At 41.7% G+C, this 23,834-nt stretch overlaps 1 protein-coding gene across 1 annotated transcript; it reads right to left on the reverse strand.

Annotated features, from left to right (window-relative positions):
• Nucleotides 1-4,128: 4,128 nt before the first annotated feature.
• Nucleotides 4,129-23,610, reverse strand: AP3M1 (adaptor related protein complex 3 subunit mu 1). The gene is made up of 9 exons (XM_021006137.2): nucleotides 23,501-23,610; nucleotides 16,126-16,401; nucleotides 15,275-15,446; nucleotides 10,726-10,863; nucleotides 9,940-10,025; nucleotides 9,373-9,506; nucleotides 8,162-8,369; nucleotides 6,673-6,817; nucleotides 4,129-6,211 (listed from the first exon to the last, which is right to left on the reverse strand). Exons 2-9 carry the CDS (start codon nucleotides 16,396-16,398, stop codon nucleotides 6,111-6,113), a joined length of 1,257 nt encoding a protein of 418 aa, XP_020861796.1. The 5' UTR covers nucleotides 16,399-16,401; nucleotides 23,501-23,610; the 3' UTR covers nucleotides 4,129-6,110.
• Between the last annotated feature and the right edge of the window lie 224 nt (nucleotides 23,611-23,834).

Genomic DNA, 23,834 nt, shown 5'->3' on the forward strand with positions numbered 1-23,834 from the left:
CTGCTTGAATAGATGGTGTATTATTTCAGTGGTAGTGATTTTTAGGTCAGACATCTGGGAGATATTTCAGTTAACCTGTAAAGTGTTAATATTGTAGGATAGACTTGAATTCATTTGATTCTAATACCTCATCACAGTATGTCTAGGAACCAGCAGCAAGTTGAACAAAGGTTTGAACTAAAAGACATTTAAAAAAAAAAAAGGTAGTTGTTGGCTGAGAAAAAGGACAGTTCTAGAATTTGTTAGAATTATAAAGTGTTAGAAGAGGTGGAAACGATGGAGACTGGCAGGGGGAGATCAGCCAGTCTACCAAAGCCTGTTTTCTGTCCTGGAAGTCTGAAATCCCATGCTCTGTTGCTTCAGTTTTTACAAGAGATTTCTGTTAATGATTGGTTCAGGTATCATGTAAAAGATTTCTGAATTCAGTCAGCAAGACCTAGGTTTGGAGCCTCAGTTCTGCCTTATGAGCTGCATTAAGTTGGGCAAATGTCAATCTGGGCCTATTTTATTTGTAAAACGGGGATAGTATCATTTGTACTATTTGCCTCAAGTTTTTTGTAAGATGCAAATGAAACAAAAATGAGATGGGAATTGGCTTCAAAACTGTTTTTCGTGGGCTAGAAATGCTCATGGTCTTCAGCAGCATTTGAGTGAGATGGAAGGGAACCCAACAGCCATATAGTCCAGCTCATACCAAAAAGGGATTCCCACTTTAACATACAGGAGGAGCCACTGATGGTCTGGGGAGCACTGCTGTACCCAGGGCTTTTGCGTTCACAGTGCTGGACCATCTCTGTCAGGATCTGAGGGAGGAGGAGGTGGTGAAGGCTGGGATGGTTTGACTTGCCTGGCACATGGCGCAGTTGGGTGGGGATGGCTGGTTGGTCCCTTTTCCAGAGAATTTGCTTCTAGGTCAGTGGCAATGGGGGCTGGACTGGTAGCAGGACCTATGTGTGATTTTGGGGTCGCTGCCATTCCTGGGGCTGTAGGGCTACCTGCCCATTGGTACGGTTTCTTGGGGTTGCTAGCTGTGGGGCCAGGAAAGCAGGGCTAGTGGTTTGGGGGGAGACACTGCTATCCTGAGGCTTTTGGGTTTGGCTGTTTCCATTAAGGTCCAAGGGTAAGTGGTATTCCCAAGTCCTAACATTTGGGTACACAATTCTGGACTGCCTCCATCAAGATCTAAGGGAGGTGGTGTCAAAATGGTGGTGGTAGTTTGATGTACCTGGCACCTACTGCCACCTGTCCATAAGGGTGCCTGCTGTTTCAATAGGCTGATCTGCCTTACCTGTAGGTGATTTGAAGACGGTCATCATATCTTCTTGGTCCTTCCTGTCTTCTCCAGATGAAATATACTAAATTCCTTCCGCTCATCTGATCCTCTGTCACACAGATTCAAGGCACTTCATGGTCTTGGCTGCCCTCCTCTGGACAATGGATGCTTGCGCACGTCATTTGGTCAGTAAGTCAACAAGCATTGTTAATGTGTACTATGTGCCAGGCACTGGTGCTAAGCTCTGAAAATAAATTCAAAAAGAAAGTCCCTGCCTTCACAGAGCTTGCCTTCTAAGGAGGGAAGATAACATATAAAAAGAGGTGGTTAAGAGGAGAGGTGCAGGGGCATGGTAGAGGAAAACTGGAATGTAGCCTGGAGAATGGAATACGGCTGGCCCAGGCATCCTTAAATGGAGGTTCTGAGAGGCCAAGGGGGCAGGAGGTACTTATAACATGTTAATTCCTTGCCTGGAGTGAGGTGTCAGGATAGTAGGGGAAGTCTGGAAGGCAGCCTGGAGAGTAATGTCTTTAAAACATAGCATCCAGAATTGAACAGTATACTGCAGCTGAGATCTGATGGGCTGAGTTATAGTATGGTCATCACCTTATTCCTGTCAGCTGTTCCTTGACTAATGAAACCCATGATTGCATTATTTTTTGGACGTCAAACCATACTGAAGACCCCTATTGAACTTAGTTCATTAAAGCCCCCAGATATCCTTCAAAAAGTCAGTTTCACAAGTATAAGATGGAGGAGGTACAGCTAGCAATTTGGAGATCTGGGGGTCTTGTTCTGTGAAGTTTGGATTCAAAGGGCCACACTTGAGGACCTAGAGGGCCACATGTGACCTCAAGCCTGCAGGTCACAGGACACCCCTACGAGTCTAGCCTGTCAAGATCTGCTTATTCTATTCCTGAATCTATCCTCCGGTGTTAGCTACCACTTTCAGCTTTGGGTGGTCTGTCTGCAAATTTCATAAGAATATCATCCATGGCTTTATCCAAGTTACTGAGAAAAATGGTAAAAACACAGGATCAACTGCAAATCCCTGAGGTACTCCACTGGAAGCCTTCTGCCATCTTCAGTCTGGCCCTCCAACCAGTTTTGAATCCATATAATTCTATTATTACCTACTCCACATGTCTTATCAAAAAGGAGTGAGAATATCTAGAACAGATTTTCCCTTTGTTGGCCCCTCCACTTTGTGAAGATGAAGTTATCACTAAAGCAAAAAGAAGTTACTGGCTCTTTTTTGGTAGAGCTTCAGTAGATACTGGATAATGGAAATTGTTCATTGCTCCTCTGTCATGTATCAGACTCGTCATTTGTTTCTCCAACCCCTCTATTTCCTTTCTGTCCAGGTGGTCTGTCTCCTATGCTCTGAAATCCTTTGCCTCCTAGAACTTCCCCCACATCAATACACCTTCTTGGTGGACGTCGCTCCTCCCATCTCTTTTTAACCCTGCCTGTCTCTTCTGAGTCAAAGCTCCCCCTCCAGGCCATATACCTATAATGTTTGCTGCCCCCAAATCTGCACGCACTATTTCCCTCTACATTGTGCCTTGTTTCCAGAATGACAGGGCTGACCTCCAACCTCCTCTAGGGTACATAGGCCATGGCTACTCGTGCAGGAATTCTCAGTTCCTTTTAAAACAGCAGAAACAGGTCCCCCTCCTCCCCCAGAGTAGTTGGGACTCCAGCGCTTTCACCGGACCAGAGTGCCTTTCCCACCACTGAGCATAATGTTGAGAAGAGTGCCTGGAAAAGTCAGTCTAGGTTAGGCTGTTTGATGAAATGAGAAGGGTACCTTCCTGTGAGGTTATTTGTGTCTTCTCTGCTCCCCATGCCGACTTCTGCATTTAGCCCTTTCCAAACTCTGGGGCTGGAACTCATCTGGACCAGGGGGCTGGACTAGAGGATCCTGAAGGTGCCTTTCATTCACTTCTAATTCTGTGGTTTGGACGCTACCAACTCAGCTCAATGAAAGCAGAAAGGATTTCTTTACTTTTACTCTGTACTTTCTGGGCTGGAAGTGTGCTTTGGTTGCTTTGCTAAACCCACCTGTTGCCTGTATCCATCTAATCAGAGCTGTCTGTCCAGATCAGCCTAGGAGCATACACAGCAAACCAAGCTTTCTGGGAAGTTGGGAAGCTAACTCTGTAATCTGCTGGAATCCATTAGAAAAAAAAAATCTACATACTAACTATAAAGAGCCAACCCATGATTTGATCTCAGGACACGCTCCTTTACAAATATCAGAAAATGGAGGGGCAGCTAGGTGGCACAGTGGATAGAGCACCGACCCTGGATGCAGGAGGACCTGAGTTCAAATGCAGCCTCAGACACATAACACTCACTAGCTGTGTGACCCTGGGCAAGTCACTTAACCCCAATGCCTAGCCAAAAAATACATTCTCTCTCCTAGATCTATTTCCCAGATCAGTTGTTTTTCCAATGAGATATTTCACATTGTCTTCTATTTAAAAAAAAAAAGAAAATGGAATATTTTTGGTTCAGTTTGAACAATGTACTTTAGAAATCTAAGCGCTATTATTAAGCTCTGAAGAGGGCTTTGTGTTTTGTGGGAAGAGCGGCTTTAATTACCTTCCACTACTCAAATATCTGCGGTCAGAAAAGTAACACTTGTTTTTAGGAGAGATCATATGCATGGCTGTTGAAATGTCCAGAACTGGTACTGGCTAATGAGAATTGGGCAGGAGGGGATGTGCAGTCCAGATCGACAGCTCCTCTGAAGAGGGAACATGAAACGTAATTGTGTTTAGAGCAAAGCTAGCCCTGAAGCCTTGCACACCTGAAAAGTTCAACCAGTGGAATCAATCTGCACAGTCATCTTGTTGCTTTCATCTCTTTATTAATAGTGCAGCCAGGACTGGTGAGATACGTAGGAATCAGATCCTCCACCTGAAGAGTTTTCTCTAATTCTACCAAATAATACAATAACTGAATAAAGCAAAAGGGTTCCACCAGGGCAAAGCTTGGCAGAAGAAACTTCTAGAAGCAAGGAAACTGCTTGCATACCATGGGATTCTTTGCAAGAGACATAACAGGAAGAAAAATGCCTAGTTCCAAGTTACAGAAGATGGAAACAGGTTGGAATGAAGGATTCCAATGGCAGATAGGAGTCCAATTATGGGACTCTGACAAGGGATAGAAAAAGTGCAGAGGGTTGAGGGATCACTGGACAGAAAAGCTTAAAGAGGAAACTGAATTGAGGTAATCTTAGACATGGCAAGCAGATAATTATGGTTTGGCAGTATTGTGACCACCCTAGAAATTTAAATGAAATATAAAGAGGTGTTCAGTTTGACCTAGCATCTATGTGCTTTTCTAGCTGTCTACCTACTTTTGGGTTGAAAGTCAGGTTGGTAATATGAACATACTTGCCCCCAGAGAGCCTTGAAGACAAGGGGAAATAGCTGCATGTTGCTGAATAGTGTGAATCAACTCCCATCCCTAGATGTTGAGTGACAAAAGTACTATTAAAAAGGGCTAAGACTCTGGCTGCCAGGGTAAGGAAACGGGGCTGAGAGAGGAAAGCATCCAAAGTGAGGTGTGGCCTGATTATACAGTGTGACTGGCAACATATGAAAAACAAGTAAGGAGACCACAGCCCCCAAAACTTCCTCTTCCTTCACATTTAGTAAAACATGGTCGGGTCTTTAGACCCTTGTTGTTGGACAAAATTACTTGGCCTTTAGCAGTCTGGGATGTCGACCACATCAACCCATGTATGTTATTGCACAAAGACTGTTTTTAATCTCAGCAAAACAAGCTAAATAAATAGAATAAAGAAGTGTGACTTCTTCCATGACAATCTCGATATTTTTAGGAAAGAACTTGATGTGGTGGACATGAGGCATTCAAGGTTAACTCTGGCCAAAGGGTTGTTCTGCTAAGACTTAGGAAATATGCAGAGTGACAAACTTTACGGTTTGAGTTCTCTGTTGCTATTCAGTTTTTAGTTATTAGTTTGCTCAGCAGCTCAAAATCTTGTGCTTGCTTTAAGTAGTGTTCCCTTGGATTCTCACTAAAGCATCTGTCCCCTTTAATACAAATGATTTCTGCTGTGCTAAGAGCTGAATCTGTGGCCCATAATTCAGGTGGCATTTACTGCAGCGAGGTCCCTGTAAATCAAAGTCTGAGCTTTACATAAAAAGTTCCTTTATAAAAATATAAAACCCAGTATTGTGAAAATGAAGCGGTCGTGCTCCCCACCAGGGTTGTATGGGAAGGGCCTTTGCTACCATGCTTGCTTAATGGCACAAGTGAAAAGCTGAGTAAGGCAAACACTTGAAGAGGCAGTCTGCTGTAAACTGTTTGGGGAGGGAGGAGACTGATTGGGGACGGTCAAGATCAGTGAGGACAACATTGGGCTACAGCTATCACGTGACAACACGGTCTGGCTACTGCCCTGGGATTTTCATGCCTCCTGCACGCCAAGGTCAGGGCCAGAAGGCAGGGAGGTCAAAGGATGACCGCCTGCCTGCCTTTTCGCTGCTGAGTATAGCCTCCAACTGTTCTGTGCTGTGGAAACAAGCACTGTTTGCTTGTTGGCTCCAAAACATTCCTTAATGATAAGTTTAAAAATAAGCTAAGTCATTAGAAAAGAGTTCCTTAGCTTAAAGCTGTTTAAGAAATCTATTCCAACCACTAAGCTACCTTTTTTTTTTAAGAGAAGGTGCTCTACACAAATGCTGTAAATAATGAGTATTTCCCACCCACTTGGTACCCAAAGCAACCTAAGTCACTAAGCAGCAGATTGTAATGACACTTGGAAAATAGACACTGATCTTGCAGGATTTATGGCCTCTTCTCATGTCCTCACTTGGAATTTTCCAGCTTTCGTGATGTATTTGACTCCTTTAAATGGCTTATATTTCTCTCCGTACATGTCAAGGCGATTTACTTTCAAGCCTGTGTGAAGAGGAAGAGGGGAAGGGAAAGAGAGTGAGTAACTATCACATCACATCAACATTCCCTCTGCATAAATGTGCAGTGTGGAATAAATGCCAAATAGCAGTTTTTGAGGTTTAACCAAACAAACCGCACCTGTCCCACAAAGATGATGCAACCTCAACTGGGCATTTGTTATTCACTCACACCACAGACAGGGTTTCAAGAAGTATGGTATTTGCTTACTTATTATATACTCTGCTTTTATGTGCTTGAGCGACACAGACAATTGAATTATTGCCATAGTCCTCCAAAGAAAAATTGCTTTGCTAATAGAGGTGTTGCTACTTATCAGTGGTACATGAAAAATTATGGTTTATAGTTTAACTTAAAGAAAAATTGAATGGTGATGCTTTTTGGAGACAGCCATTTCAGCACCTCTCACCTTCCCCAAACAGGACAAAGCGATGTAATATCCTGACCTGAAATAGCAAGTTGCTGAATCTTGAACTGAATGTTGAGGCTTGGATTTTCTTCTGGTTTGGGGGCTCCAGATTGTAAATTCACCAATCCTTTAAGACTCGGGAGCTTCTGGGGGGTAATCTTGCCAATATCCCATGTTAACATCTTATTAAATGAAAACCAAAATACAACAGCCATATATTAGTGAGAGGTATTCTGAAGTCAAAGTAATACTGCCATAAGCCTCCTCTATACAAGGGTGCATATTCTCTGAAGTACAATGCAGGGGATGGAGAACTGGACAGGAACTCAGGAAACTTGGAATTCTAGACCTGGCTCAGTCACAAGCAGCTAGAAGTCTTTAAACAAGTCCCAAGGTCTGGGGCCTAGCTGGTTCATCTGCACAATAAGGGACTTGGCATCTGTGATCTTTAAGTCTTCCTAACTCACTCCTATCTTCAAGGCTGGCAGCTCAATGACTAAAAATGACTAAACTACTGAAAAGAACCAGATTCCTCATAAATAACATGGGGCAGTGAATCATTTTTATATTTCCTGTTACTCATATGAAAGCCCTTCACCAAAAACACATTTATACAATGAGAAGGGGCTTTATATCTTAGAGAGGAAGAAAAGCACACTCTGTGGAAACTGATACAAAAAGGGACTGTAACGAATACCACACCTCATATTTACACAGAACTTTTACATCTTAAAAGTGTGGCTTTTATGTTCATTATTTTAATCTAGTGAATGCTGGAAATCCGGGGAGTCAAATGGTGGTCAAATGGTAAAGGCATTTTGTCTAAGGACCAGCTCTCCTTCCTGATAAAGTTAAGCTGTACCTTTGCCCTTTCTTCCGCTCTGCACCTCCTTTCTGGCTCCCAAATTCTTCCTCCTGCCAAGCAGCTGCATGGCACAATATGTACTCTGGCCTTAAAGGAGGAATAATGTGCTTCCTTATAGCTTTCTGGAAATAAGCATATTTCCATTTCTAAGCTATGATGACTGCTGTAGCCAGAGATTCGTTTAGTGAAAAACTGGAATTGCAAGAAATATCCTGAAAGAAGACACAGTCACATTCCTATTTCTCCTCTGCATTTATTAACTCAGTTTTCATCAACAATTAGTAAAGGAATAAAGTTCAGGTTGGATCTTGCTAACGATGACCAAGGTTTTCTCTCCTTTCTGTGAACAGATTTTGTTATAAGACTATGATAGATAAGTAGGTATTAGCTACTTTGAAACTGATCACAAATTCAAGCAAAAATACCCTAAAAAATAAACAAAGCATGGATTCCCCGCTAGTTCCCCAAAGAGTCCAATCAGATAAGCACCTTTTTTCTGCTTGGAAGCTTTTGTGGACAGCAGCAATCTCAGCTTACACAGAGGCCAAAGAACTCATCTTAATGAATGAGAAATTTAGGGTGGAAGAAGACCCTGCCCATAGAAAACAACTGACTGCCCAATCACTCTTGGCTACAGATGAATTACAGAGAAGCGCCTTACCTTAGTGACAGGATCAAATGTGTAGCTGCCTTGTGTAGGAGTTAAGTTCATGTTCAGTACGACTTTGGGCATGTGAACTGTCACTGTGATGCCTTCAATGGTTTTTCCCATGTTCTGCTTTGGTCCAATAGTAATGTCAAATCTGCCACAAGAGCTGTTCTCCTTAAAGCTGATGTTATGTTTCACATACACTGGAATTGCCACTAAACTAGAGACGGGAAGGAGGCGGATAAGAAGGATTATGTGGTCACAGAACATACACAAAAGAGACCCTCCTCTGCCACCCACTGAAGGACCACTAACTCCCAGAACCTCGACTTCCTCATCTATGAAATGGGATAGTTAGAATGGCAGCTGCCCTTGTACTGCAGTGGTGGGTACCACTTTAGGAGATAAGAGCTAAGAAAAAGCCCAGCAAGCTGGGACAATTCACACGCCCACCCCATTCCCCTCCAGTTCAAGGACATGTAGATGCCACAGTCAGTCCTTAGAATTCTAAATGTAAAAGTTCTCCCTTTATGGAACAGGCAAGTCCCTGCTAGTAAGCTCTGTCCTGATATTTCTCAGATTCTTCTGCTACTTTCAGGGAAGGAATCCCTGAACGAACAAATTACCAAAAACATTATCTCAAAATATTTAATCTCAAACTTAGCACAAAGAAAAATACTGTGAAGTGTGTTCACCAAGGTCTCTTTGGACACACTTCAGGGAATCCTTCATGCTGCTGTTAGCCCACAGAATGGGAAAAGATACTAAGGTGTGGAGGGAAGACCCTCCGGATCTCTCTTTGCCTGATGTACAGTTAGAACTGCTGATGCTCATCTATAGACTTTTAGAAAGCCCTATCTTCTCTTGCTTTTGCTCTTGCTGAAAACTCATCTTTTCGGTTTTTCTTTTTCTTTTTTTTGTCTTGCTGCCAGCTTACTCAAAGGGGATGGGTAAAAGGGATCTTTTAAGGCAAAATATCAACCAGCAGACTAAAACAAAAATGAGCTCAGCACAGGCACATTAGTATGCATATAATCTTTGTAAAAACAAACTTTTGGGACAGCTAGGTGGCACAGTGGATAGAGCACTGGCCCTGAAGTTAGGAGTACATGAGTTCAAATCCAGCCTCAGACCAAACACTTGACACTTACTAGCTGTGTGACCCTGGGCAAGTCACTTACCCCCAACTGCCTAAAAAAACACCCCCCAAAAAACCCCCTTACTTTTGTGAGCTGACACGGTAGGAAATGAGTCGGAAGTTTCCATCTGGAGGAATAAATGATAGGACTCTTTCTGACTCCCAGCGTTTGAAACGAATGCAGGGGTGGAAGCTGACATCATCTAGAAGCCTTGGGTTCTACAAGAAAAACAAAAAGAGATTTATATCCATTCATTTCTATAGATGAAAATACAAGGACACATCTTAGGGAGAAGCAAAAAAATTAAGTGGTTGTAAGTAAGTTGAATTGTAAGTAATTCAAAATATTAAACATCTTTAATAAATAGTAAAGCAAAATTATTATTAAACAGAGAAAATGACACTTCTAAAAAGTCCTGTGGGGTTGAGTAGCCAACTTCAACTATGTCTAAAATTCCCAGAACCTTTTCCTTAAAGGCCTAGTAACCAGGTAGGGAACTATTATTACTTCAGTGAGGTAATATTTGTAATTACTGCTGCCAGTCAGGATCTGGGAACTGCTCTCAGTATTTCTTATTTCACACGGTCATTTGGGTACATTAGGACTGCTTGCCAAGGACATGAGACTTTGGAGAAGGAAAAGAAAACTTACCATGAAGGAAAGGGAGAGATCAGGCATTCCAGAAAGTTTAATGCAAGCATCAATGACCCCTTGAATTTCTGCAAAGACTGTGGAACCTAAAGCAAGGGAAACACACTAAACAGCACAGTTTTGCTAAGATCCTTTGAATCTGGGTCTATGCCAGGGATATCGATATATCTAGAGTAACTGAAGATACCCTTAGGTGTCGGGCTCAATGAAAGTTTTGTACCTCAATAAACAGATCAATGAAAAGAAGACTGATTACATGACCTCAGTTTCCTGAATGCCATGGCCTTTTCCCAACCTGTCTTGGAAGCTAATGTTTCTGAGAAATATACCCATCATTTTATTTCACCATCAAACCATTTTGTAGGGCTGTTCTACACAGCGGTTACAAATCATATTCAGAACCAGTCTCCTAATAGAAAGGGTTACACTTCTTCTATCACTTCATGAAAAGAATGGTCACCAAGTATGAAGGTATCATAATAAGTAGCCCTTTTAAAAAACCTGAGAAATGTAGGAGAGAGACTTCAGGAACACTATGGAGAATAGGGAGGGACAGGGTCATATTGATGCTAAAAAAATAGTCACTCAATTACACATGCTCAATAGCTTTTAACTAATAGTTCACTGAAATTAAAGTAGAATTATAATAAAATAAGAATAGATTTTCAAAAACATCATTAAAATAAAGTCAGTGCCTTTTACCAGATAACCTGGGGCATCTCAACTCTGCACTCCACTTTTATCAACTGCTTTACTTTCCCCCTATATAAGTTCAGAGGCACCTACCTGATTTGTCTATAATTGCATCTATTTCTTCAATTACATCAAAATAAGCTTCATTGTTTGTGTATTTCACACCTGCACGACGCCATGGGATGTTGGAAAGCTGTCCTGTGGGGAGTGTGTCCCCAACATTACTACTGCCTGAAAATTGGAGAGAAGGTTAAAAATACCTGTCTAGAACTATCACCAGAAAAACCTTTCTCTAGCTTAGTTCACAAAAAACTATTAACAGAACATATAGTTTAATGTTTAATCCTCGGATATGTCTGCGTGTGTACATCATGCATGTGTGGCCTCATGAACCGCGGAAGAAACGATGGGAGTTTTCAGGATTATTTTTGAAAACATCCATGGTGGCAAGACCAAATTTTGAGAGAGCAGAAAATAGGCATGTGGTCCTGTGTCCCCTGCCAAACCAGGTTGTATTCCTTTACTTTATCTCCTGCTTCCTGAGCGTTGACAGTACCTAACCTGATTCCAGGAGCTAAACACAACTTCAGCCTACTGCCATGGACAAAAGAAGAGGCTGGTTGTTTCCGTACTTTCTATAAAGTGTCTTCATTGAGAATCAAATGATAACAAAGTTCTTTGGTATTACCAATGCCACCAGGGATGCAGGCAGGCAGAGCCCCAGGCGAGGTCAAAAGAGGAATGATCTTCTTCTGCCACCCCTCCCTGCCCCCAGATGTAGGTGTCCTTCAAGAGAGGCAGGGTGGTGGAATGAAAAGAGGGCTGGGAATCAAGAGGCCTGCAGCAAAACCCCCCTGACACTCGCCTTGCCTCTCAGCCTCAGCTTCCTCACCTACAAAACGGAAGTTCAAGTAAGTTTCTGAAGGTCATTAGCATTCTATGATTCTAAGTCAATCTCAGGCTCAGGTTTGTCATTTGTAAAATGAATCCAGATGTATTTATCTCCCAGGGTGGTTGTGATCCTTTAAAGCCCTCAGTGATTTTGATCTGGCAGCTAGGTGGTGCAGTGGATAGAGTGCTAGGCCTGGAGTCAGGAAAACTCATCCTCCTGAGTTCAAATCTGGCCCCAGACATTTACTAGCTGTGTGACCCTGGGCCAGTCATTTGACCCTGTTTGCCTCAGTTTCCTCATCTCTCAAATGAGCTGGAGAAGGAAATGGCAAACCACTCTGGTATCTCTGCCAAGAAAACCCCAAATGGGGTCATGAAGAGTCAGATGTGGCTGAAACGACTGAACCACAACAACATCCTGATAGTATGAAGTGTTGTTGTTGGCAATGTGACATTTAATCACTGGCTAGCTCACTTGGAGTTTGAAGTATGTTTTTCTTTATCTTTTTAGTGACGGTGATTTGCCGAGTCTCTTGATCAGTGCTGTTTTCTGTGTATTCAGGAGCTAAAGCTGATTAGGCTAGTTGGTTCACATTCAGCCTAACATTGCCTCATCAAAATAAACAAACAAAAAGAGTGGTCTGTCTAGGGTCACTTACAAGGCCAGTATGAGTGAGTGAGATCATCTGAACCTCTCCTGATTCCAGACTCAGCACTCTGATGAAGAGATACCCAAAGTTTGTGTCCATTCTTGTTTCTTTCTTTTTTTTGCAAGGCAATCAGGGTGAAGTGACTTGCCCAGGGTCATGTAAGTGTCCTGTGTCTGAGGACACATTTGAACTCAGGTCCTCCTGACTCCAAGGCCAGAGCTCTATCTACTTGTGCCACCTAGCTGCCCCTCGAAGGCCATTTTCTCTAGAGAATCAGTAAGTCTCTACAGTCACACAATGATAAGCATAAATTCTAAGATCCTGCTGTGTGATTGATTTTAAATTTTTTTAATTTTTTTTTTATTTTTAGGCAATTGGGGTTAAGTGACTTGCCCAGGGTCACACAGCTAGTGAGTGTCAAGTGTTCGGTCTGAGGCCAGATTTGAACTCAGGTCCTCCTGACTTCAGGGCCGGTGCTCTATGCACTGTGCCACCTAGCTGCCCCTGTGTGATTGATTTTAAAAAAGAATTTACCCCAAAGAACAAACTGCCACTGTGAAGAAGGTTCTCCTCAGCCAAGGTCTATCTTATGGGAATATTCACATTACCGCAGGCTCTGTGATGATCACAGTACCAGCTTTGCTCAGCCCTCCTCCAAGTACAGAGCTCATGAGAGGTGCTAGACAAGGAAATGGGACAACTGTATTCCCTAAGGTCATGGAAGATCCTTTGTACAGTCCAAACAAAGCAAGGATTTTCTTCTGGTGGTGAGGGTCTCCAAATGCCCCTATTTGCCAATGACATCATAGTACTTACACTGAGAATTGAGAAGCTTACAAAGATTCCTCAGTGAAAATAAAGCAAAAGATACTGCTCTGTGTACACTTGAGAAACAAAGATGAAAACTCACGCTGTTCAGACTGTGACATGCAACTGGACACAGCCTACTAAATTAGTTTATCAATACACGTATCTTAGATAAGTACTACAGAGAGATAATGAACTGGGCCTGGAACAGAAGAAGAAATGATGCTGGATTACTCAGCCACCCACCCACTGGCCTGAGTGCACACACAGCTTTCAACAATTCCCAAACTGTTCATACTACCAAGTTGGTTGTTGTTCAGTCATTTCAGTTGTATCTGACTCTTTGTGACCCGACTTGGGGTTTTCTTGACCAAGACACTGGAATGGTTCGCCATTTCCTTCTCCAGCTCATTTTACAGATGAGGAAACTGAGGTAAACAGGGTGAAGTGACTTGCCCAGGGTCACACAGCTAATAAGTGTCTGATGCCAGATTTGAACACACAAAGATGAGTCTTCCTGACTGTCCACTATGCCATATAACTGTCCATACCACAAAAGTACACCTTTAATGCCAATTTGTGATGCTATAAAAATGAACAACAAAATCCCAGAATCAACATTACGGATAATCCAAAGGGTAATGGAAATATCCACTGTGGGTGTTAAGCTGGCTACAGAATTTACTAATCAATACATATGCTCAATGTTAACGAGTGATGTTACTCTAGGAAAAGGAGATAGGTTGGTCATGTAGCGAAAATGAGACACAGAGGGAACACTTGGAGACATTTCTCTAAGACGTTTTTATGTTATCAGCACACAGGCTCCTTCTGTTTGTATTTGTGTGATGCATTTGTTTTGATCTATATCACATATATATATAAAATACATATACATATGGACACGTATATGTATTCAAGTACTATGTTAAGGCTTAGCAGCACATAATAAAGGCTTTTTCGAAAAAATTCATTTATCCATCCTATTTCAGTTCTGTATTTTTAAAAAATCTCATGTTGCTAATTAATTTTAACATGTTTATGTCTTGCCTCTTAGATTTTAAACTCCTCCAGGTAAGAGATCACACCTTAAACTTCTTTGTTGACCCAAATACAGTGTCTTGCATATAGTGGGTTATTAATAAATATTTGCTGGCTGACCAGGACCAGACTTTTAAAAATAACAATAATTTTAGCCCAGGGTACCAAGAATACTTAAGAAAAGGACTTTCAGAGTTGTCTAGCATATTTGATATGACATATGCTGCTTTATGAAATCCTTGAAGAGGTATCTAGGTTTCAAAATCCTTTTTGGAAAATATTTCCAAATGAATGTAACTACCTTTACCCAGATACAAGAGTTAAATGAATCAGATGTAAAACCTTCTAACATGATTAAGAGGTCTCAGGAATGGAATGAATTTCCTATTTATTTCCTACCATAACCTTTGCATGGACAAAACTATAGTGCTAACTATAGTGTACTAGAGTATTATAGATAGGCTCATTAAATATTCCAGTGTAGTGAGTATTTAATATGGTTAGATTAGAATGTCTGCTTTTTATACAAATGAAGGAAGGAAATATTAAGAGCCTGCTATGTGTCACAACACTGTGCTATGCACTTTATAAATATTATTTCATTTGATCTTCACAATCACCCTGAGAGGAATGTGCTAGTATTACCTCCATTTTACAGATGATGAAACTGAGGCACACAGAGGTTAAGTGAATTGCCTAGGGCAGATGTGAACTCAGGTCTTCCTGAGTCCAGGCCTAGAGCTCTAACCACTGTACTACCTAGATGGAAATGCACTGTCTAACATTTCTTCTAAGAAGTCACATACCATGGCCCACATGATCCTTACATGCAGCTTCTGAAGTCTCCCCAACGTAGTCCTAATAAATGTATATAACAGTGTATGAAGGAATGCAAATGCATTTTGCTTTTGATGGATAAACTTACTTTAATGAGCAGAAATCCCTGTCTGAGGACTGTAATAAGATGCAAACAGTAATAGTGTTGTAATCTTTAAATAGAAACAACAAAAATATCTGGTCATTTGGAAAATAAGCTCCTTACATACATGGACTGTTTTGACGCTGAAATGAACTACTTGCTGAATCAATACAGCACTACTGTTAACCACTGTCCCTAAAAAGATATCTACATCTGTTGCTGCATATACTGGACCATTATTCTCATCAAAGCCTATTTAGCTTTAATACTTTGTATATTGCTTTAGAAAACAGTCTTTTCATTTTATAGTTTTTAGAAGAATACCTCACCGTACCTGTAATAGAATTGACAACAGAGCGCAGAATTGTGGGTGGTTTAATCAGTTCTTTCAAGATGTTAGATTCAGTTGCCAGAGGAAATCCATTGTCTAGCATTTCTTCCAATAGTTCATATACTATGACCACATTATCCTTAATCGCAGCCTCCGAACACTCACCAAAGTAGTCCTAACAAAATGCATATAATAATGTATGAAGGGAAGCGAATTCATTTTACTTCTGACAGATAAACTTACTTTAATGAACACACATCCCTGTCTGAGGACTGCAATAAAGTACAAAACAGAAGAAACATCTTTAGTTACGATTCTGTGTATTGTTCTCATCGCTATTACTATTTTGGTAGTATTTTTCAGATAAGTTAAGACAATTAATTTCCATTAAATCTCACAAACTTACTGAAATCACATTTTATATATAAGCAAAGTCTTGTATATAAACAATGAATATGCTGGCAGTTTTTTGAGGGGAGGGGAGGCATTAAAAAGCACATGTGTAAGCAGCCTCATTTGCCATACTCTTTAATAGACAGGCCTTGACCTGTGATTCCATTGGTACACAGAGCTCTTGGTGAGGACCTTGTCTACTAGTGCAGGTTGGCATCTTCTCTGCCAAATTAAGAGCTTTAGTCAGTGGCCTAAATCATGGAAAAGTGACTGGAACGGAACCCAAGTCTTCCTGGGTTTTCTACTCACTAAGCCTCCAACAGAAGGTATGGAGGTAAAACAAGATTCTAGAGCAGAGGCCTAACAACTTAAAAACATTATCGGTACTTAAATGTCTTTCTATCCTGTGTCTGTAAAATCCTTACTAAAGCAAGTTAGGACATAAATGATGAATAACCTACCTGAAAAGTGTCTGCGACTCGATGCAGAAACTCAATGACAAAGAGTGGTGGCACCTCTGTTTGTATGACAGACACGAAGAAAAGTTTGTCCCTGTAGATGCTGATGAGGTAGTGGTGAGGCGTTGAGATGACAGGTGGCACATTCTCAACATCAGCAGCTTTCTCTTGGGCTTCAAAGAAATAGTCACAGACAGACTGGCTCACGACACTCTTCCAATGTTTTTCCAGGAAGATGTCCCCGGAACAGTTTATGAGGAACAGACTGTGGATCATGTTCTGGAAGAGGAAGGTTTAAAACTCTTCTCATCAACTGATATTTACTGAGGGTTAACTTTGTTTTTTCTAGTTGAAAAATTTCATTATTACAGACCCTTATCTTTTCCAGTTATTTCATATGAAATTATCCACCTAGGAAACCACCTGAAATATAATGCAGGGGTCTCAGGAAGGTCTTAGGAATGGGCCAACAATCCAATCATTTAGTAGAGCATTACTGAATGCTGAAACACAAAAAATTAGCACTAGGAGGAACATTATGGATCTGGCCTAGCCCTGAGGCCTCAAGAAGTAGAATAAAATTATTCACAAAAATCTTGTAGTATTCAAACAATACTACTTTGTTTTTGTTGCTCCTTATTCATGATTTTATTCCAATAGGGAACTCCCCATGAAAATTCCTTCTACCAGTAAAGGATGGCAACTGTTCTGTATCTTACAGTCTTCAGAATTTTCTGGAGGCACTGAGACATTAAAATAGCTTGCTCAGGGTCACACAGACAGTACATTTCAGAGGTAGAACATGAACCTTCTGTCTCTAGGACCATTTCTATTCACTTTGCAATGATTCCTCTTAAAACAATACTGCCTAGCACAATTTGAATAATTATCAAGTAACACTCAACAGTACGATAACAATCACAGCTTTGTGACCATGGGATGTTAATATATAAGTATAATTGCAACTAATAGTTTAGAAGGCTTAGCCATTAAGAATAGTAGGTAAAATGGCTTCAAAGTCTGCAGAGTGAAAGAGATTTAACACCAGCTATCTGCCAAAATTTTGTACTTGATCCAATCAGAGGTTTCTCTCTTAGGCTTGCTTTGACTTACAGTCTCACATTTCTGTCTGGGTGTGAAAATACTAGAGTGGCTCTAGAACACATGAGCTTAATGCAGAAACTAATTAGTCAAGAGTTTCTATCAAGAATAAAGAATTTATGGTTTATATTTTGTGGAAAATCTTGTGGAAATCTTGGCTGAAGATTATTTCTACTTTTTGTTTCTTTAAAACAAATATTCTTGATGAAAGATACATATGAATGATAAATTTTATAAAATCATTTGATGTAACATGTGCTAAATCACAGAATCATCAAGCTGGAAAGGATTTTGGAAGGCGTCTTGTCCAAATTTCTCATTTTATAGATAAAAAAAGAGGCCCAAAGTAATTCATCCCATGTATAATTTAAAACCATACAAGATTCCTTCAAAGATGTCATATGAGATAACTTTATATCAAGCCAGGCATAAAACAGAGACATGAGCTTGGAAATGGTATTCGTCAGCAGAGTCCACGTGGAAGAGAGATTCTCTATAGAAAGTAAGGGCTCTACATATTCCTTAAAGCAGATTATACTGTGAAGACTGAATGAAGACCTAGAAAAATGCAGAGCATCTTAAATTAAATCATAATCATCAAAACGAGCATAGCTAGTTCATCTACCAGGAAAAATCAAGTGGACGAAGAATGTCTCTTGTTTAGACTATGACACAATTGACAGGCAATAGCACAGTTAGCCCAAATGAACTACTGTATCAATATGTATATCTTGAATAATTAAAATGGACAATAAACTTGGCCTTAAAGAGGAAGAAAGTAGACTAGATTATTCAAGATAATAACAACAAAAGATGACCAACCGGCATCTTTTGTTCTTCTATCAGCTACATTTCCCAATCTATTCCGGTGCCCTACCCTTGGCTCTGGGGCCACCTCTTACAACAGAGAATAAGAAAAAGAAAGAAAGAGAGCCCAGCAAAACTAATCATTAAGTCATCCAAGTCTAACATTACATGGAGTGCTCCTTAGCCAAATCTCCCATCTCCCCCAAGAAGGGAAGGAGTACACGTTCATCTTTCCTTTGGGTTTGGGGCCAAGTTTGCTCTGATTTATAATCTCATGTGTTTGATTTGGTGTTATTATTGTTCTTCCCACATTTTTATACTACTTGTATGTGTTACAATCTAATCATTTTAACACCAACATTCAAGTGATGTTATACATCTAGAAAGCACGGGATACAGTAGATGAAGAATCAAAATTATGGTTCACTCAGAGATGCAATGGAGAAGTGGGTGTAAATGTACTGTGGCATACTAGCAATGAGTAAATGTATATAAGAAATGGCATAAAAGGTATCATTAAAAAGACACATGACCAGAAGAGGATATGAACTAGTCATGAGTGAGAGGAAGGGAAAGACTGATAAGAGAACTTGTGTTCCACTAGCACCACCACATGGAATAAGCAATCCCAGAGCAAAGATTCCTAAACCTTCTCCTATCATGGACCCCTTTGGCAGTGTGATGACACCTATGCAATTCTTCTCAGAATATATATTTTTTTTAATTAAAGGAAAAGCTGAATTTCAGTTATAGGTTAATGAAAATAAAGAAGTAGGTTTCCCCCCCACCCCACCCATATTCATGGACTCCCTGAAATCTATCACTGGACCGTTTGGAGGACAACAGACCCCAGGTTAAGAGCCTCTGTCCTGAAGGAAAGAACCCCATCATGTTGAATATTGAAGCATGTACGAGCTTCCTTGGTCCTAATGTGGCTGGAAAAAATAAACCCTCTTGAGGGTCAAAGAAGTTCAAATTTGGCTTTTATACTAAACACAGTTGAGAAGCATAAGAATGATGCTTTAAACTTAGTACTAAGGATAACAGTGATAAATCTGGACTGTTTGGCTGTATTGTACTCTGCAGAGACCCTGAATAACTGCCAATAAAAACAGCTTTTATGTTAGAAGATTTTCCAGGAAGGAATTCTTTCACTACAAGATTAAACTAAGAGAGAGATGATAGAGCTCTGACCCTAAACTGAGAAACTCCAGAGTTTCTTTAGTGTGTCCTGTGGCAAAAGAAACATGGATTCATCCGAAGACCACTGTCTGGTTTACTTTGAGTAGTTAAGCAGATATCCCGTGTCAGGTTATACAAGTATAATTCCTACTAGAGAATGTATAAAAAGCCTAGTGAACACCAGAGGTTATGTTCAAAACCACCTGAACATCTGTAAGACAGATGGCCATAAATCTTAAAGTGAAATGGCCACAGTGAAGAGTATCTATGGTAACTATTTTTCACTCAGCCGATTTTTCTTCTGGTCTACATAAGCAATGAAATATTCCGTGGAGAACTAGGCTCCTCAAAGCCTACTCTGATCCCCTGTCATGTTGCAGAGGTAAACCTGGGATCTTGAGGGCTACGGTTTCACAAGCTTTGGCAGGTCCTACCAGGCTGGAAAAGTTTGGGGCCGAACAATGCACTATATGTCCATCTGAAGGTGAACTTAGCCAAGTCTGAAGTGGATCATCTCTAGAAGACTGGTAGGTAATGAATTTTTTCAGTTACAGAAACTTATGAAGATGATATAGTAAGTGGTGAGGGCTTACAATCTGTGTTAGTAAATGGGAATAACCACATCACAGAAACAATATTCTTGAAGTACTAAGTTGGTATCACTTAATGGAAACAGCAGGTCTAAGCCCCAACTGTCTATAAAGGTGAAGTCAAGGTTTTTCCACTCATTCTTCTAGGCAGTTATCTCTAGAATTAAGTGATACTGAATATCCTATTCCAGAAGGGAAAATGTTCAGGTTAGCAACTCATCTGATTTCCCCAAGTCTCTCTACTGATTCCTTCCTTCATGTATTCCCCAGGTGCTTAACTTTCCAAACTTCTGTCTTATACTTTACAGTATCACAAATACGAGCTCACATTTATGGTGTTTTAGAGTTTAAAACACAATTTTAGCCAACTTTCACAAACAGTTTCTGTTTATAGTTCATAAGTTATATGAACTTGATGGGTACTTGCAATTTTTATCCCTGGAAATAATGCTCAACTTGGACTCTGTCCTTTACTAACTTTAAGATCTAGGACAAGTCACCCAGATTCTATGGGGGAAAATCACACAGTTGACACGTATGAATTAGAAACTGTACAATAACCTTGTGGCAAAGGAGAGCTTATCTAATAAAGATAGTGAACAAGATGACACGACACATTATTGTACTGTACAAGATAAATATGAAGAATTTAGAGGTCTTTAAGTAGATTCAGATAAACAAGAGTTTATAAAAAGCACACCCAAAGAAATATATACATTGACTACAACCATATGAATGAAAAAACAGCAGCAAAACTCAACTTAGCTACAAGGGACAATGCTGATACTATCTGTTAAAGCCTTCCTTTCTTTTCACAAATAGCAAATTATAAAGATGTAAATTGCTTTTTTTGTGTTGTTTTGCTTAACAGTTTTAGATGTATGCATTTCTTTGTGCCTCTCTCTTTATTCTATTAAAATAAAACATCAATAAAAGGGAAAATTTAAAAAAAATCCTCCTGCAACGTCACTTACCTCTTCTATTCCAACTGCCACCACTTTTAAGTTCAAGGCATTAGCCTCCCAAATAGTTTCCAAGCCTCCGGTCTCTCTGCAGACCAGTTGGCTGAAATCACATTACATCATTTTTAATGGCTTCTCAATGCCCACAAACTAAAAGTTCAACTTCACTAGATATGAATTCAGAAGACCTGGACTCAAATATCAGCCTTGCAACCTACCACCTACATGACCCTGAGCTAGTGACACAGCATGCTATCCCATGCTGAAACTGCAGTGTGGTGTAGCAGATAATAAAAACATTGGACTTCGAAAACCTGGGTTTGAATTTTATTTTTGACACTTGTCAGTGTGACCTTCTAACAGTGCCTTCTAATATGAAACATGCCTGTGATCTTATCTTTCCAATTTCTACTCTGATCACTCTTCCAAACAGAACTACTAGAAGAACCTTATGTATGCTTCCCCCCTCTCTCTGCTCAAGATTAGCCCTCTACCTTGTTAAAATCCTACTCATACTTCAAAGGCTCCCCTTAAATCACTTAATGGGGTTCATTTATACTGCTTACAGGACACCCAGCATTCCCTACCTCATGCTACAAAACCCCCCCAGCATTTTAAACACTTGTGTGCAGAGCACTATGTACACGACAGGGAAGATGTAAAGTTTAGATAAATTTAAAAGGCTTCACGGAGTTTACAAGCAAGGAGATAAAATAGTAACAGACATCTAGAATAGGCAATATAGTACAGTAGAAAGAACGATGGAAAAAAGAAAAAAAGAGAAAGAAAGAACAATGAACTCTGATGTAGGAGAAACCTGGGTCCATATTCTACCTTTGGCACTTTGACCCTGGGGAAATCACTTAAACTGTCTGAGCCTCTGTTTCCTCATTTGTAAAATGGGTATAATAATACTTCTAGTTCTTTATAGAAGTGAAAATATATAAAAATATTTTATAAAACACAATGTCAGCCATCATAATACATAATAACAGTGTAATGTTTGAGAACAAAGCATTTTTTATGGAAAGGCTTTTAACAGAAGGTGGGAATTCAACTCGTGAAGAAAGTGGGGGAGAACTTTCCAAGTACCAGCAATAGCCTGAACAAAGGTACACTGTGCCGTGTGTTAGGTGTCAGAACTGTCCATCATGTGTGTGGGAGTGGGGTGGAGGTGGGCCTTTGAGGTAGGAGAGACTGAACTTTTTACTTCACAGGCAGATTTCTGAGCAGAAGAGTGAGTTCAGCAGTCCCATTTTAAGTCCTGGGAAGGAGAAGGGAAGATCTAAAGGCCACTATTGCAATAGTTCAAGGCTTCACATCCACCCAAGTACCCGTAAGGGCATCTAGCCAACTGCCCTAGGGCTGCCCTCATTCTCCCCATCAGGAACAGAGACACTCCATTTACCTGCTGGTCTGACCCCCCTCAACTCTGGCACTCTGCCTGAGGCTGCGCTGCTTAGAACCCAGGCTATACCTAGCCAGTCCCAGACCATGCTTCACATCTCAGCCAGCCATCAGCCAGGATCTCAAGTCCTTCCTAGAGCTGGCATTCCTTCTGCTGGAGCATGGGCAACCCTTTCAAGCCCTCACTTCTACGTCTCTCTTTTGTTCAAGAACAATAATCAAATCCACACTGCCACAGCTGTTGTCAAGAGCATGACAGTCCGTCAAGCATTTGTCAAAGGCTTACTTTGTGCCGGACCTGCTTTAAAGTGTAGTTCGACATAATGCTATTTCATAGGTATTTGTATAACACTGAAAAAGTGTGCTCTAGCGCCTGCCACACTCCACGATTTTGGGCAAATCACTTAAGTTTTTCTAGGCCTTAGTATCTCTATCTATAAAATGGGAATGCAGCCCCAACAGTTCTCTCCCCCGACTCCAGCCCTATTGAACAAGATAATGTGCCACTTTTGAAACTGTAAAATGCTGAAAAAAAATGTAAGGTGTCTGTAGGGTTTTTACATTATTTTGGAGGGACGTGCTAGGGAAATGGAAAGAGCCCTTTGCTGGACCAGAAGTTACGTGGCGGACGTCAATGGCTGAGGATCCAAAGAAAAAAGCACAAATGAGGGCTCCGCTGGAGCTCCCCTCGAAACCCCCAGACTCCGACTCCCTTTGGACCACTAACCTCTAAGTGTAGTGATATAGATACAGAGCCGCGAGTTCAAATCCTCCCGTGACTCCCAACAGTCCCCGACCTCCCTGCTTCCTCATTGGTAAAACGAGGATTATAAGTGCTTTAAAGACCCGTATAAATGTTCACTGTGGTGGTGGTGGTAATCATAACAACAAGACCAGTTATCATCGTAGTCCCCCCTTGCACGCCTGACTTCTACATCGTTTTGGAGTCCCAGGCACCGTGCCTGCATACAGTTGGCGCTTAATAAGCGCCTGCAAGTTGGTTTACTGAAGCACAGAGGTCGCAGGGAGCACGTCCCCTGGCCCGGCGGGCTTGGAGACACGTCGATCGGCCGGAGTCCGGCAAGGACCGGGCGCTGACCGGCAGGAGCGGGCCGCGTCCTCAGTCCTTCTCCGAGTCCCTCTCGCTTCGCCTGTCCCGGGCGCGGCCCTGGCCCTTCCCCCGCATCGCCCGGTCCCGCAAAAGCCACCCCACCCTTCCCGGCGGCACTGACGAGGGAGTGGGGGGGAGGGGCGCCGCCCCCAGCTCTGCGATCCCCCGCCCCGCGTGACCCCGGCCCCAGCCACCGCCCCGCTGCGCCCCTTACTTACCCTGAGGAGCCGGGCGGCCCGAGCTCAACCCCGGCCCCGTTCCGGAAGGAGGCCGCCGGCTCACAGGCTGTTGCGGCGGCGGTGGCGGCAGCGAGGACCTCGCGGTCCGGGCTGTCTTGCTCATTGCCTGAGGGAGGGCTTCACCGCCGCCGCGCTCAGATAGCCTCCTGGACCGGATGCCTGAGCAGAGCAAAGGTCTCCGAGGGCCTAGGGCGCGCTCCATCCCGAGGCAGAGGTTTAGGGGCCGACGGTCGGATGACTCTTGGGGTCAGGCGCCAGGGGCTGCCCGTCCGCGTGCGCCTGCCCCTCTCCCGCCAAGGCCCCTCTTGGGGGG

This window comes from Phascolarctos cinereus, unplaced genomic scaffold, assembly GCF_003287225.1.
Source record: "Phascolarctos cinereus isolate Bilbo 61053 unplaced genomic scaffold, phaCin_HiC Scaffold_3;HRSCAF=262, whole genome shotgun sequence".
NCBI lineage: Eukaryota > Metazoa > Chordata > Mammalia > Diprotodontia > Phascolarctidae > Phascolarctos > Phascolarctos cinereus.

Coding starts and splice junctions, on each gene's coding strand:
- AP3M1 (XM_021006137.2), bottom strand. CDS start 16,398: ATGATCCACAGTCTGTTCCTCATAAACTGTTCCGGGGACATCTTCCTG. Junction 9,507..9,939: donor ATCTCTCCCTTTCCTTCATG/GTAAGTTTTCTT, acceptor TTTTTCTTGTAG/AACCCAAGGCTTCTAGATGA. Junction 6,212..6,672: donor TCAGCAACTTGCTATTTCAG/GTCAGGATATTA, acceptor CTCTTCACACAG/GCTTGAAAGTAAATCGCCTT.